Source organism: Tupaia chinensis, unplaced genomic scaffold (assembly GCF_000334495.1).
Source record: "Tupaia chinensis unplaced genomic scaffold, TupChi_1.0 Scaffold000094_1, whole genome shotgun sequence".
In the NCBI taxonomy this organism is placed as follows: Eukaryota; Metazoa; Chordata; class Mammalia; order Scandentia; family Tupaiidae; genus Tupaia; species Tupaia belangeri.
In genome coordinates this window covers 1268494-1285217 of record NW_006159556.1, presented here as the reverse complement: position 1 = coordinate 1285217, position 16724 = coordinate 1268494, and the positions used below count along the sequence as shown (strand labels likewise).

The window sequence follows — 16724 nt, the reverse complement described above, 5'->3', positions numbered from 1 at the left end:
CCATATAATAGAAGCTTAGAATATATCAAATGTCCTTAGTTGACATAATTTTAAAAAGATGACACTCATATCCTAGGCATTCCTTTATTTCCTTTGTTCCCTCTTTCATTGTTTCATAATGTTGTTGGCTATATTGGTATGCTAAGACTGCCTTAACAAAGTACCAATGATTGAGTGGCTTAAATATTAGAAATTAGTTTTCTCTTAGTTCTGCAGGCTGGAAGTCCAAGATCAAAATGTTGATGGCTTTGTGGGTCTCCTGAGGCTACTCTCCAATGGCCCAACTCCCTCTAAGATTTCTCAATATACCTTTCTGTTGGGTTGTTGGGAAAGTCATGACATATTTTCCTGTGCAAAAATGCATCATAACTTTTCCTACAACTCAATAGTTTATTTTGATATTTTCCCTCTTATAAATAAATGGGAAATATAATCCCAGTGATGCAGGAAGTTGAGGTGATCAGATCTGACCCCAGTACTGAATTGAGGATTGTGAGATGATTAGTTTCTTTGTCTTACACTCACAAAGAGTTAGAGATGCAAACCCAGAGAAGGGATAGTAAAGCAAGTTTATTAAGAGAGGAGAGGAGAAACAGAGTTCCCAAGCAGAATGGGGTCCCAGGAATGGGTTGCTGAAGAAGGGTTTCAATGAGGTTTTTACCCCAGTAAGGAGAGACTTGTGCATGCATTTCCCTTTTGGGGACCATGTGTCAGGTTATTTGCATCATTCTTTTCCTATTAATATTTGGGAGTGGGTTCAAAAAAGAAGATTTGGGGCATTCAGACCTTAATTTATTAACTCAGGTCTATGGCCCATAAAGTTTTTTGGTTTTATCATGTTTTCTGCAAGTCTAAGATGAAGCTCTGTTCGTTGATGTATTTCCCCTGCTACCTCCAAAACGTAATCTCTTTTAGACCCCCTTCTCTCACAGGTGCTAGCCTGCATGCCATGTTCCCATTTTTCAAATGATTGTTCAAGATCCTTTGTTCTCTTACTCTCCAGGATGGGAGAGATTACAATCTTTTGCTGGAATACAGTAATGATTTGAAAAATGATTGCCTCAGTTGTCATCATATCAAGCAGGCTGCAAGCAGCTTTCTGTGTAAGCAAGTAGTGAGAGCTAATAATTGACTCTTAGTGATAGCAGCAAGGGATTTGTATTGAAGGCTTGACTATAGGGACTCCATCTTGTCTTGTATTCTCCATTGCATGGACTTTTAACCATATCTTCCTAGCCAGAGATTCCACTCATATCTCACCAGTTCTCAAGTATTACGGCAAAATTAGAGTCAATGATTGTTTTTTAATCTAGTTGACATATATTTCTACTGCTCATTCTTAATAAGCCAAAGCAAATGAGTGGGAAATGGTAATTTTATTAATTTATTTATATTTAATCACATCTTTACAGTGTACACCATTTCTTTTTCCAGCACAAATACTATACATGTCAGTCAAGTCAAAGATATTGCTCTAACTTATCAGCAAATAGCTTCTTATTTTTTTTGTCAATTAAGCATACTTTATGTTTTTTTCTTCCCTTTTCCCTTCTCCATACTAAACTCTTTTTCCAACATTTTATTGATTCACAAAATACCTTAAACTAAAAATATGGACAAAGCTAGACTCTAGTGACAAGTGCACTGTAATTTTTTTCTTAAACATTTTCAATTAATTAATTAATTAACATTCATTCCTGAGCATGTCGCAGTATACAAAATGTGATTTCCCCTTCAGAATATACTGCATAGTGGAAATGGTAATTAAATTTTACTTCCAAATATGGTCTAAATTAATGTTTTACAGTTGGTACTGTACACAGAACTTGTTTGAGAAATAATTCATTAAATATGTTAGATAATTTTACTTAGACTTGAAATATGAATATAAAAATATTAAAGTTTTATTTCAGACTTTATGTATTTTTGAAAAGCTTTATCTTTTTTGAGAGATTTTTGCTACAGGACATGTGTGTTCATGGGAGAGATACAGAGACAAAGTGAGAAATCACCCCCTCCCCCCAAAGGAATGACTATGCCGTAATCTCTTCTTCTTCATTCTCCTCTTGGGATTGGATTTTGGGTACTTACACAATCTGGGTGTAAGTTTCAAGCCACTGGGTCTGGGACCTAAACCATGATTGACCACATGGGAGTCCAGCACCTAAACCAGTATGACACCTGCTGGCCCCATTAATTGTATATTTTTAATAAGCAAATTCTTATTTTTAATGATTATTAATGAAGTTCTGATTAAACCAAACTTTTTTGGTATTTCTAATATCTAGAAAATGATACCTTATATTCTGTCTTTTATACTTGCTCATATATACTTCCATTTAATTATGTTACCTGTTCTTTAAAAAAACTAACATGCAAATAGTTGGAAAAGTTAAGAATTTTTAGGATACATTTTGGAATTCTTTATTGGACTGATTATTTTAAATGTCATAAGAATAAAATAATTCCTGAGATATGGTTAATAATTTTCATTTCTGATTTTGACTTCTCTTTGCTTCTTGGATTCTGCACATGGACATTTCTCCAATTTCTCAGTATGTTGGCCTTTAAATATTGATTTTGCTTTTCCTTCAGGATGTTTTGAATAATTTGGGATCTTGTGAACTGGATGAAGATGATCTAATGCTTGATCTAGAATTCTTAGAGGAACAGAGTCTTTATCCTTCAGGTAAGTGTTGAACAAATGTTTTATCCTAGAACTCTGATATAACCAATTAACTTTCATTGATAATCTAAGAATTGTTTAAGCTACCTTCAGTCTTTTCAGTTCCTAATTTTTATATTCTGTGTCAGGGAATGCATTAGGTAACATGAATATATGATTCTTGTGTCTTGAAGGATTTTAAAGGTTTTTATGGAAATATAAGTTTGGTTGGAAAAGAATTATAAAATAAAAAAAACTATAAAACAACAATATTTTTAAAAAGGAAAATACTTGCAATGAAAATGGACACTGGGACCAGTAGATGGTGTAATGACTATGTTGCTGGGCTCCCATGTAGTCAACTATGGTTTGAGTCCCAGACCTAGTAGCTTAAACTCACACCAGGTGCATGTCCGCCCAAGATCCTGAGAATGGAGAAGAAGGGATTGTGGCATGGCCATCTCCCTTGGAGGGTGATTTCTCACTTTCTGTCTCTCTGTCTCTCTCTGTCTTTCTGGCGAATGCACGCACCCTATAGCAAAAAAATAAAAATAAAAATAAAAATAAAAATAAATAAATAAATAAATGAAAGACACTAAGATCCAAGAGGCTAATTTTCTCATATTTATGCAACAAGAGCCAAGGTTTGAAAGCTTCAGTTTAATGTTATTGCTTCTTCAACTTGAAAATGAATATGATAAAGATATTATTATCAATAAAAAGGTAAGTGATAAATTTGAGGACTGAGTGAGTTATTACAGAATTATAATTTATTTTGTTAGGTATTGAAATGGCATTTTTGTTTGTTTGTTTAAAAAAAGAAGTTCTTTATGTAGATGAATGAGGTTGAAACAATATTGTATGTGGAATTTGCTTTACAAAAACATACAGGGAGTTGGGGCCAGCAGGTGTTGTAGTAGTTAAGGTGCTGGACTCCCATGTGGCTAACTGCAATTCAAGTCCTGTATCCGGTGGCTTAAAACTCACACTGAGCACATGTGCATGTGTGCCCAAAATCCTGAGAAGAGAATGGAGGAAAGGGGATTGCGTCATTGCCATACCTCCTTGGGGGTGATCTCTCGCTTTCTGTCTCTCTGTCTCATCCATGAGAACACATGCCCTATAATAAAAATCTCTCTCTCCAAAAAAAAAAAAATGTGCGAAACAAAAAACTCAAAAAACAAAAATAAAAAAACAAAACAAAAAGTATAGCGGAGTAATTATATCTTATATTTTCATGTATGTTTTAAGATTTTTCATAGTAAACAATAAAATAAAATAACAGTTGGAAAAAGAAATCCAGATAATATAGGAATATCAGTTATTATGTTTGGTAGCCCACCATGATGAAGAACAAAGAATCATTTAAAAATCTAAAATCTTGGCTCAATGTATTTGCTTGGGGATAGCAATTAATTCTTTTAAGCTTTAATTTCTACTTTAGAAATTCATGATAACAGTACTTCTTTTGTTTACTTTAAAGAGAAAACAAGATATAACAACTTCTATGAGTCTACTTCAAGATGTATATGTATCAACTAAGTTAAACAAATTGTTTATAAATAAATCATATTAGTTTGAATATTTGAAGTGCAATTCTGATCTGTGAATTATTCCTTATGGTTACTTGAGTTTCTTTAATGTCATTTAGTAAGATTTCTTTTGAAAGCCTATTTCACTTTAGAAGCCACATCATGTGGTTAAAAACAAAAAAACAAAAACCATCATATATATGTTTATGTATACTAGCTGAAAAGAATCTCCATATGAATTGGTTTTAAACCATTTATTTTCTTTGTTAAGCAATGTACTTGAAGGTCCTCTCAGATGATGAGAAACTCATTATTGATCATTGATATTGATAAAAGCTCATTAATCTTAAACATTTTTAAATGATTTCAATAAAACCGATTTTCAAAATCTGAAAACTAAAATAGTGATACCATTAAGTTCTACTACTAATATTACTACAAATCACTATGATTTTGTGATCTGGATGAAGTAATTATAAAGAACTTAAAAGTCATTACTAAGATTCACTTAAAAATACTTTATTAAGGCAAAACAAATCAAATTATGACTATAGAGGCTTATTGAAGCCAAGAGTTAGAGTAGTTTTAGTAAAGCTTAGTAAAATGGTCTCAATGAACTTTTTAAAAGATCACAGAAGTATTTGTGTTTTGAAAATATTAAGTCAAAAATTTGTAGTAACTATAATTCATAATATGATACGTTTGATTATTTAAGTATATAATAATGATTAGAATTGCAAAGACTAGAGAAATCACCATGTGAAGAAAGTATAGAAATTTTGGCCGGCCTTTTTGCTATGGTAACTTGCAAACATAAGAGATGCTCAATTGGCATCTATTAATAAGATTTGATTTCAAACATAAACATCCTTAGACATGTATACAATGACTAAAAAGGAATTAAAACGTAAAGGCAAAAGCTAGTAAAGTGTAATTAGGTTCTTTTTCCTTTCAGAAAATCAATCATCTTTAAAATGAAAAGATCTATTTTGCTGGACAGAGTTGAAAAATCTGTAATTCAAAAATCTCTCATTTTTTCGGGAACCAGCAGTTAGCGTAATGGCTATGTCGCTGGACTCCCATGTAGTCGACCGCGGTTCACGTCCCGGACCCGGTGGCTTAAAACTCACGCCGGGCGCATGTGCGTGCGTGCCCAAGATCCCGAGAGGAGAATGGAGGAGAAGGGATTGCGGCGTGACCATCCCCTCTGGGGGATGATTTCTCGCTTTCTGTCTCTATGTCTCTCTCTGTCTGTCTGGCGAGCGCACGCGCCCTATAGCGAAAATCTCTCCAAAAAAAAAAAAAAACCTCTCATTTTTTCAATATATATGTATTAGATACTGCTCATATTGAGTAATTTAACATGCAAAGAGACATTCTAAAGGGCAGCAGAATGCATAACAAATTTACGAGTATTAATATTCATATTCCCTTAATCATTGTTGGATGGTGTATCATTTTCTGTGTAAGCAGTATGAGTGAGGCGCATCAGCCAGGTCAGGTGAAATCTACGAATGACACGAATAAGACAGAAGAAGCCAATTGAGTTGTTTAGTTCAAGGTCCGTGTTAGAGAAATGCTCATCTGGGTAGACGCTTCCATATTTTGCTGTGTATTCTATCATGTTATTGTTGAATTTCGTGTTTGGTAAAGTTGAGTATTGATTATAGTAGGTATAATAGTTCTGGACATCCTTTAATATACTTTACATTTCATTCTTTGCTCTCTATATTTTCATCTACAAGTGAGATGTAAATTAGTAACCAAGCTTTTTTTTTTTTTTTTTAAGTTTTTTGCTATAGCACATATGTGCTCAAAGGGGAGAGAGAGAGAGAGAGAGAGAGAGAGAGAGCAAGTGGTAAATCAGTCTCCCTGGGGGGATGGTCACATTGCAATCTCTTCTCCTTTCTGCTCTCGGAATTTGGGGCATGCATACTCATACACTCAATGCGCTTTTCAAGCTGCTTGGTCTGGGACTTGAACCGTGGCATCACCCATGTGGATCTAGCACCTTAACCACCATGTCACCTGCTGACCCTGTAGTTTTTAAGAACTTGTTTTTTGATTATAACACTGGATAATTTGATTAAACTTCCGTGATTCCTCTGAATATAAAAATATTACTTTAGAGTCCTAAATTAATCTATCTTTCTTCCTAAAGGGAGAGGTAGTATAAAAAATGTACACGTAAAATATCTGTTTTGTAATGCAATAAATGGACTTTCATTCTTTTATGAAAGCAAGAAAGAACAAGTTTAACGAAAGAAAGGTTTATGAATTCAGAGTGAGTTCCCAAAAGGAAACTAGCCTTGAGGAGGGAAAAAAATAAAAGCAACTATTCTGAATAATTTTCTCTGATCTTGGCCTTATCTAATTTTATCTTGGTAAATTTTAATATAAAAGCCAAGGCTTTAGATTAAAGTCATCTCTCGGTAACCATTTCAGATCTCTTCCATTATGTTCCATTGAATTAATGCTTAAATTACTTTTCTGGAAAATATGTTTTGTGAAATTATTATTAAGTGTCATGATTCTAATTCAGGATGATCAATTTATTTAACATCAGACAGTTTTGTTTCCCCTATAATAAAATATCACAAAATATAAACTTTTTTCCATTTAATAAATCGTTTATAGAATAGACACGAGTCAAGGCAGTGAGATTTTTGATCAGAAAATGTGAGGTGGTAGCATTAGTATCTTAGCAAATTAGAAAGTACATTAGTTACTCTTCTCACTTTTTTTCAAAGTTGATTAATGATTCCTTTTATGAGTTAGAGATGCAGAGAGATAGCATCCCCAGCAGGGGCCTGACACCGTGACCCACCCTCCAGGTTCAACCAGCTCTGGCTCATGGGCACGTGGGGGTCCATTGCATGCTGAGGGGTCTCTGGACAGAAACCCTAAACTTTCTCCTGTGGATCAGCCTCACAGAGTGACCTCACCCTGGCATCTTGAAAGGCACATGTGTATGGGCACCCCAAATCCTGATGAGCTGGAGAAACGGAAGGAAGGGATTGTGCAGGAACCATGCCTGATTAGGAGGTGACTCTCTCTCTTTCTTTCCGTGGCAATTGCACATGCCCTCAGGCCACTTAAAAATAAAAAAAGGAAAATAAAAGAAAAGAAAGACATAGCTAAAGTAAATGTCATAAGCATTTCACTCAGATATAAGCTAATTACCAGAAAGCCTGATGGCCTCTCTGATACTAAGCAATGTAATTTCCTGACACATCCTCCAAAATGACTATTGGTAAAATGTAACCTTCAGGCAACTGAATCAAAGTACTTTTCTGCAAACACATGTTATAAAAAACTGGCTGAATATGGACTAATGCATAATCTAAATAAGAATTTGGATTTTTGTTTTGAAACACTTCATCTTTAGCTATTCATTCCATAGTGCTGGAATAAGGTCCTGTTTCTATTCAGCCTACATCTGGTATTATCTTCATAGTGGCAGAAGATGATGGAAAATATACACCTGACTAATATGACAGTGTCATCATTGATTGAAGGAGTTAAAGTTAAAAAGAAGAAAGACTGGGGCTGACAGGTGGCATGGTGATTAAAGGCGTTGGACTCTCACATGGCCACATGGTTCAAGTCCTGGATTTGGCAGCTTGCTTTCTCACTTTATCTCTCTCTCTTTCTCTCTGGTCAAATTAAAACAATAATAATGTATGAAGTTAAATAAAATAATTCTATTATAAAAAGAAGAAAAAGGGCTAAACACATTTTGAGGTAGCCCACGGGCATATAATGATTAAAATACTATTGGGGTTGGACTGTCACATGGCTGACTGTGGTCAGAGTCCCGGACATGGTAGCTTCAAACTCACACTTGGTTCGTGTGCAAGCATGTCCAAGATCCCAGGAGGAAAATGGAGGAGAAAGGATTGTGGTATGGCCATTCCCCCTGGGGGGTGATTTCTTGCTTTCTGTTTCTCTTGCCAGTGCACATGCCCTATGTGAAAAATCTCTCTCTCAAAAAAAAAAAAAGGTTCATCAGGAAAAGCCATGACATATTTTCCTATGCAAAAATGTGCCATGGCTTTTCTGATAACCCAGTATTTCTCCAACTCTTATCTTAGCTTCCAGATGTTACCAGAGATGGGTTGAATAGGATCATTAACAATTCATAGCTTGAGATGGATGTTGGTGAGAATGGAACTTAGTTGCTAAGGGCTGGAGGAGGGTGGGAAGGAGAGATGTTTGTGAAAGGGTACAAACGTGCACTTATAGGATGACTGAGTTCTGGGGCTCTAATGTACATCGGTGATAATGGGTGTGTTAATTTAATTGTGATCATTGCACAATATTTACATATGTTCAATAATCAGTTGTATTCCTTGAATATAGTCATTTATTTGTTAATTAAATATTTAAAAATAAAACAAATTAAAATAACTTGGGAAAGAAAACTAAATGCCTGTAATATGCTAGACTCTTTTCCTAAGCCATCTCAATCCTCACAACCACGCTGAGAGAAAATTGCCCCTTAATGATCCATTCCAAGTAAACCTGAATTAATATTAAAAGGAAAGTCAGACTCATCCAAGCTAGAATTTCAGCGGTGCCACCGTGGCCTTTGGCAAATCATCTTTCTGGCTATATTTTCCTCATTTGTAAAATGGAAATAATGATATCTGTATCAAATATTTTCTACCCACATGAATATTATATTTCTATGCAAAGTGCTTTTCACCGTTACTTAGAATACCGTAGGAGCCCAGTATGAGTGGCTTACCTCCCTCAAAATTTTAATTATTATTATTTTGCTTGAGTGTATAAGCACTCCCAGAGAGAGAGAGAGAAAGCACCCCCCCCAGGGGGCATAGTTACACCCTTTTTGCCCCATTTTTGTTTCCTATCAGGATTCAGAGCACACTGGACACACCATGCACATAGGACCATGTGTTTATCAAGCCCTTAGAGGCTGGGATTCACACCGCAGTTGGACATGTGGAATCTGGTTCCCAGTGCACTACTCCTACCCGCTGTGCTACTGGCCTTTTTTTTTTTTTTTTTTTTTGAGAAGTTTTTCACTATAGGGTGTGTGCGCTTGCCAGACAGAGAAAGATAGAGAGATAGAAAGTGAGAAATCACCCCCCAGGGGGGATGGCCACACCGCAATCCCTTCTTCTCCATTCTCCTCTCGGGATCTTGATCATGTACGCACAGGCACCCAGCGTGAGTTTTAAGCCAATGGGTCCGGGACTTGAACTGCGGTCGACTACATGGGAGTCCAGCGACATAGCCATTATGCTAGCTGCTGGTCTCCGCTACTGGCCTTTTTTTGAGAGAGAGATTTTTGCCTTAGGGTGTGTGCACTTGCCAAGAGACAGACAGAAAACGTGAGAAATCATTCTCCGGGGGGATGACCACATCACAATTTCTTTTCCTCTGTTCTCTCAACATTTTGGGCGTACATGCACATGTGCCCCACAAGAGTTTCAAGCCACCCAGTCTTGGACTTGAACTGCGGTTGGCCATGGTTGGCCATATTGGAGTCCTTCACCTTCACCACCAAGCCACCTGCTGGCCCCAGACAGTTTTAATTCCTTTTTAAAGACTTTTTTCTATTGTCGGTTGTTTTTCATAGTTCATAATTTCTGAATGCATTAATGAAGCTTAAATTTAAATATGCTTTCTGATTTAACTTTTATATAAATTTTGTGTAATGTTTTAAGTGATAATTTGCTAGTACTGAATATTCTAAACTTAAGGAGTCTTGCTTGTTATAAGTGTTTTTTCTTTGTGTTAAAAACAATGCATGCAAATGCATAAAAACTTTTTTCTTGAATATTAGTCAAATGTCCAAATCATGTATTTAAAACAGCAATTCCTCTAAGGATATATTTCTATTTTAAATACCTTTTAACTGGGGCCAGCAGGTGACATGGTGGTTAAGGCACTGGATCCCCACATGGCCAACCATGGTTTGAGTCCCAGACCTGGCATCTTGATTTCTCACTTCCTGTCTTTTTCTCTCTTTAGAGTGCATGTGCCTGATAGCAAATTTAAAAAATGATAATAAGCAAAATTAAATAAGTAATTCTTTTAAGAAGTACTTTAAACTTAAAACTTATTAGCTCAAATGGTTAATGTTCAAAGAGAAAATCTAAATTGTTACTTTATATTAAACTTGATCATTACAATTTGCAGATGAGTTACTTATTCTAAAATATATTTACTTATTTAATGTTTTTTTTTGTTTGAAAAAATGTAATAGTCATTGAGATGATTGAGTGAAGAACTTTTATGTTGTTTTCGTTACTTATTTTGAGTGTTAGTTCCAAAAACACCAAGGGCAGTATCTCTTGGTATATGTCTGGAATCAAATGGGGAAGTAATGGCCCAATGATATCAATTAGAAATTAATTAGGTGGCTGCTGAATTATTTTGAGTTTGATGAACAAGCAATATAAAAATTCTGCAGTGAGTTAGGAACTCCTCCTGTGCCTATTAATTAAGGAGGTAATTTTTGTTATTAATTTTTAATGGATAATAGCACAGCAGAGCTGAAATGAAACCCTAGTGGTTTTGCTAATACGAATGGTAATGTACAAAGAATTACAACAACATTCACACAGGGAAAATTATAAAAAATCAGCTATAAGTTTCTACAAGCTCTGAGATGTCAGGGTCAGAGAAAGCATGTGTGAGGTATCTTCCATCACATTGTATAAAGTTAAGAAACACATGCCACTTAATTTTGGAAGTATAACATAGCAGTTAAAAATATGAACTGTGGAGTTAGACAAAACTCAGTCATTAGCTAGGCTATGCAAACTTGAGGAAAGTATGTAATGCCCCTCTGCTTTCCTTTCTTCTTGAAGAATGAGGGCATTGATAGGATCTACTTACAAGTTTGCTTTGAGGGGTAATAAGTTGAAGTGCAGAATACTGTCTCTTATCTGGTATAGGTATACTATGTTTTTAAAAATTGTGGCTAATGCTGTTTTTAAGTATATGCAGGATAAAATCTGATGTAATTGAGGATCAATAACAACTGCTCCTGTCAAGTTTATTGATCTCGTCAGCCTCTGTTAATTGAAGGTCTCAACCATATTTTTAAGTACAGAAGCTCTCAAATTTCCAGAAGAGAATGCTATGACACATGCAATTAGGGTTTTTTTTTATTATTTACTTCCAAACTTATAAAATTATAACAATCAATAAAATGATAAATAACATTTATCAAGTGTAGGTGCAGATTCAATGATTCTCCGGGGGGATGACCACATCACAATTTCTTTTCCTCTGTTCTCTCAACATTTTGGGCGTACATGCACATGTGCCCCACAAGAGTTTCAAGCCACCCAGTCTTGGACTTGAACTGCGGTTGGCCATGGTTGGCCATATTGGAGTCCTTCACCTTCACCACCAAGCCACCTGCTGGCCCCAGACAGTTTTAATTCCTTTTTAAAGACTTTTTTCTATTGTCGGTTGTTTTTCATAGTTCATAATTTCTGAATGCATTAATGAAGCTTAAATTTAAATATGCTTTCTGATTTAACTTTTATATAAATTTTGTGTAATGTTTTAAGTGATAATTTGCTAGTACTGAATATTCTAAACTTAAGGAGTCTTGCTTGTTATAAGTGTTTTTTCTTTGTGTTAAAAACAATGCATGCAAATGCATAAAAACTTTTTTCTTGAATATTAGTCAAATGTCCAAATCATGTATTTAAAACAGCAATTCCTCTAAGGATATATTTCTATTTTAAATACCTTTTAACTGGGGCCAGCAGGTGACATGGTGGTTAAGGCACTGGATCCCCACATGGCCAACCATGGTTTGAGTCCCAGACCTGGCATCTTGATTTCTCACTTCCTGTCTTTTTCTCTCTTTAGAGTGCATGTGCCTGATAGCAAATTTAAAAAATGATAATAAGCAAAATTAAATAAGTAATTCTTTTAAGAAGTACTTTAAACTTAAAACTTATTAGCTCAAATGGTTAATGTTCAAAGAGAAAATCTAAATTGTTACTTTATATTAAACTTGATCATTACAATTTGCAGATGAGTTACTTATTCTAAAATATATTTACTTATTTAATGTTTTTTTTTGTTTGAAAAAATGTAATAGTCATTGAGATGATTGAGTGAAGAACTTTTATGTTGTTTTCGTTACTTATTTTGAGTGTTAGTTCCAAAAACACCAAGGGCAGTATCTCTTGGTATATGTCTGGAATCAAATGGGGAAGTAATGGCCCAATGATATCAATTAGAAATTAATTAGGTGGCTGCTGAATTATTTTGAGTTTGATGAACAAGCAATATAAAAATTCTGCAGTGAGTTAGGAACTCCTCCTGTGCCTATTAATTAAGGAGGTAATTTTTGTTATTAATTTTTAATGGATAATAGCACAGCAGAGCTGAAATGAAACCCTAGTGGTTTTGCTAATACGAATGGTAATGTACAAAGAATTACAACAACATTCACACAGGGAAAATTATAAAAAATCAGCTATAAGTTTCTACAAGCTCTGAGATGTCAGGGTCAGAGAAAGCATGTGTGAGGTATCTTCCATCACATTGTATAAAGTTAAGAAACACATGCCACTTAATTTTGGAAGTATAACATAGCAGTTAAAAATATGAACTGTGGAGTTAGACAAAACTCAGTCATTAGCTAGGCTATGCAAACTTGAGGAAAGTATGTAATGCCCCTCTGCTTTCCTTTCTTCTTGAAGAATGAGGGCATTGATAGGATCTACTTACAAGTTTGCTTTGAGGGGTAATAAGTTGAAGTGCAGAATACTGTCTCTTATCTGGTATAGGTATACTATGTTTTTAAAAATTGTGGCTAATGCTGTTTTTAAGTATATGCAGGATAAAATCTGATGTAATTGAGGATCAATAACAACTGCTCCTGTCAAGTTTATTGATCTCGTCAGCCTCTGTTAATTGAAGGTCTCAACCATATTTTTAAGTACAGAAGCTCTCAAATTTCCAGAAGAGAATGCTATGACACATGCAATTAGGGTTTTTTTTTATTATTTACTTCCAAACTTATAAAATTATAACAATCAATAAAATGATAAATAACATTTATCAAGTGTAGGTGCAGATTCAATGAGATAAATAACATCCTCTGAACATATGAGAAAGTGTAAACGTCAAGAGATTGAAGTATTCCAGGTGGTAGATGTCCTAGCTGGGATCAGTTTTCCTGACTCTGAGACTCTACCGATCAATCATTATGAATCTCTTCACCAGTAGATTTAGTTCATTTAACATTTTAAAATCACAAATACATTGAAGTTTTTGTTTCAAACTAGCTCTTTTTCCTATTAGCTTTTTCAGTTACACACATCCTTTAATTGGTTGTTGGCCTCCAACAAATGTCTCCATCCAAAAAGTTAAAAGTAACTTATATTTTTTTAATGAAGCATCTACATTGTGCCAGTACTGGTTTAGGTACTTTGTTGTTTCTGTTTTAGTTTTTAGCTACAATGTATAAATGCTTTGGGTTATTTGATTTAATCCTTACTATCTCATATTACTCTTCTCTCTTTATAACTGAAGGAACCAGGAAATAAAAGAGCATTGTTACTTGTCCAGGATTGCCCAGCTAGTGAACTAGGTCTGAAATCGTGACTGGTGCCTGCTGACTGTTCTCACTGTACAAAGTTCTCAGGTTTGTTCAGGAACTACTAGAAGGACAAGTCCTAATAGAGGTGCAAAATATTCGGTGGCCAAGCACAGGTTGTAGGAACAATGTAGTGAGTATGCAATTGGAAGAGTTGTTACTTTGTGGCTTTCATCAACTGGTTCTAGTCCTCATTTCTGCTTAAAAGGGCAAGAGTGCCTGTAATCTTCTTGGTTGCCATTAGAGGGCAATCGTGTTCCAATCATGATGATAGAAACCCTGTCATATGTTTGTATTCAGCTGTAGTGTTTACAAGGTATTTGAAAAATGTTATCTTATCAAATTATCACGATAATCTAAAATAGATGTTAATATACCCCAAGTACAAGGGAGGAAGCAAATACTCTTTGATTAAAAACATAGCCAGTATTAACCTGTATTTTAACACTCCACGATTGGTTCTTTCTCTTTTCATGCATCTTTCTAAACCTTGCTGCTTTTAATTTTACTTATAATTTTAACATATTTAGTAGATTTTCTAAAGCCACTTGAAAATCATTGTAACGTCTCAGGAGAGGGATTGCGTCACATAGACATGCTGACTATCGTGTTGAAGAAAAGGCAAAAAGCTCTGAAACACAGACAAAGTCATAAAGTAGAACAGTGTGGGGTCATTTAATGTCGGAAAAAACAATTCTACTCACAACAGCAGGGCATGAGGCATTTACTGTATTGCAATGCATTATCCCATTGCTTTGTAAAAAATATTATTATAAGCTCTGAATCATGATGATAAAGACTACATTTATTATGCTTTTAAGAGGGGAAGCTATATAAATCACTTCAGAAATGTAACTACCTAAACATTTTTTACTCTTTACTATATGAAGAAAATAATCCTCAGTTTTTAAAAATAAACATTAACTATCCAGAAAATATATTTTACAAGGATTCCACATCACACAAATTTAAATATACTTTAAATTATTATTGTAAACATTTTATGTTTTCCTCCACAAATTCTTGCAAAAAAAAAAACGAACTAGATGTAAAGATAGCTGTGTGAGCATTTACTTAATGAGGTCCTTTACAAAGCAGTAATATTGGATTATTGGGAAAGTCATGATATATTTTTGTATAGAAAAGCATTGAAAAATGTCCTGACTTTCCTGACAACCTAATATATTTGTGGTATACTGATAGAGTATATGGATATTCTTAAATATATGTCTATATAATTATCAGTAATACATGTTTTCAGGATACATATTTCAAAATTGTAATGGTTTCTATCGATTTGTTTTTGCCTGATTAATTCACTCACTGACCAGTTGATTAATTCATTAATTTGATACTTTATTTTCAGTTCTCATTCTTAAAATACCAAACTTATTGTTTAAAATAGCAATGTTCTGCTTGGTGCATTATTTGCAGTATTCAGTTCAATGTGTGTTAAATGATGTGGTTTGTGACAGGAATAATGTCTCAATTAGAAGAGAATTTCAGAATTAGAAATCCCTTCTGGTCTGCTGTCCCTGAGTTGTCAGTCTTAAGTTTCTGATCAAGGTCACCTAGTCTGTAGTCCAGAGGTGCCTCTTAAGAAATTCACTGACTTTATTTAGTAAGCACAATGGCAATTAATTGTTGTATTTTATTTTAATATAGTTGCAAACAGAGTCAATCATTTCTATTTGCTGATTTAAAAGTGCCTCTGGCTATTTCGCATTTCAGACTTGGCTATACTTCAAGAGGATTGCTTTAGCTGCAAAGAAGGCTTTGAGATGGAACGGTATTCAAAATCTAATCAACTATAACTTGAAAAGATTTATACATTTTGACCTGACTTAATAGTATATGACAACCATTTTTGTGAAGTCATAGCTTTTACTTGTAACCTGTTATTGTAACATTTCTGACGATCATAAACTTCTGCTGTTGCACGTAAGGGTGGTCAGTGGCTCAAGTTTATTAGAGAATACAATCAAAGCGAAGATTTCTATCAGTCAGCATGGCTTTTCTGGAGCAATTAGAAAGAAAATATGTGTCTTCACATAAAATTTCATGGCCTCTTACAATTATGTGGTGACATCTCCACTCAGTTGCTTGAATAATACCAGCAACATCAGCTGTCACTATCAAATGAACAAGTAATTAAGAAAGCAAATGCTGGTTTTTCTTCTCAAGAAATAGAATATTTATGTATTTAGGGACCGGCAGTTAGCATAATGGCTATGTCGCTGGACTCCCACGTAGTCGACCGTGATTCGCGTCCTGGACCCGGTGGCTTAAAACTCACACTGGGCGCGTGTGCGTGCGTGCCAAAGATCTCGAGAGAAGACTAGAGGAGAAGGGATTGCGGCGTGGCCATCCCCCCGGGGGAGTGATTTCTCGCTTTCTATCTCTCTGTTTCTCTCTGTCTGTCTGGCGAGCGCATGCGCCCTATAGCAAAAACCTCTCCAAGAAAAAGAAAAGAATATTTATGTATTTAAAATTGTTTGCCAACAAGAAAAATAACCACTGGCATGAAACATAACTTTCTATGCTGCTTGAGGTGGATAAGAAAGAAATAAAAATGAACATTCACACAATTACAACAAATTAAGTTGTAATTGTACACATTATAAACAAGAACAGACTTTCTATTCTTTGGACTATAAAATTTTAACAATAATTTTATCAGGTGCTCTGATAGCATCTTACCTCTTTCATTGATTTTCTTATTCTCCATTTTATTAATCCAAAGTTCCAGAAGTTTGTAGAGAAATCGGGCATCTCTTACTTTTATCCAAACCACCTTTTTTTATATCCACACATCTTAGTGTGCTAGAATAGTTTAAGTAAGACCCAGATTTGTCTAGATGGCAGAATATTTCTCATCTGATTAATGCTTTGATATCAGTCCCAACTGCTGCTCCCATTTTATAAA

At 34.8% G+C, this 16724-nt stretch overlaps 1 protein-coding gene across 1 annotated transcript in view; it reads left to right on the top strand.

The window, feature by feature from the left end:
* Positions 1–16724, top strand: part of CCSER1 (coiled-coil serine rich protein 1) — a 531900-nt gene that overhangs the window by 78274 nt on the left and 436902 nt on the right. Inside the window, exon 3 of the mRNA XM_027769856.1 lies at positions 2596–2689. Coding sequence (XP_027625657.1) covers positions 2596–2689 — 94 coding nt within the window. The remainder of the gene's footprint in view (positions 1–2595; positions 2690–16724) is intronic.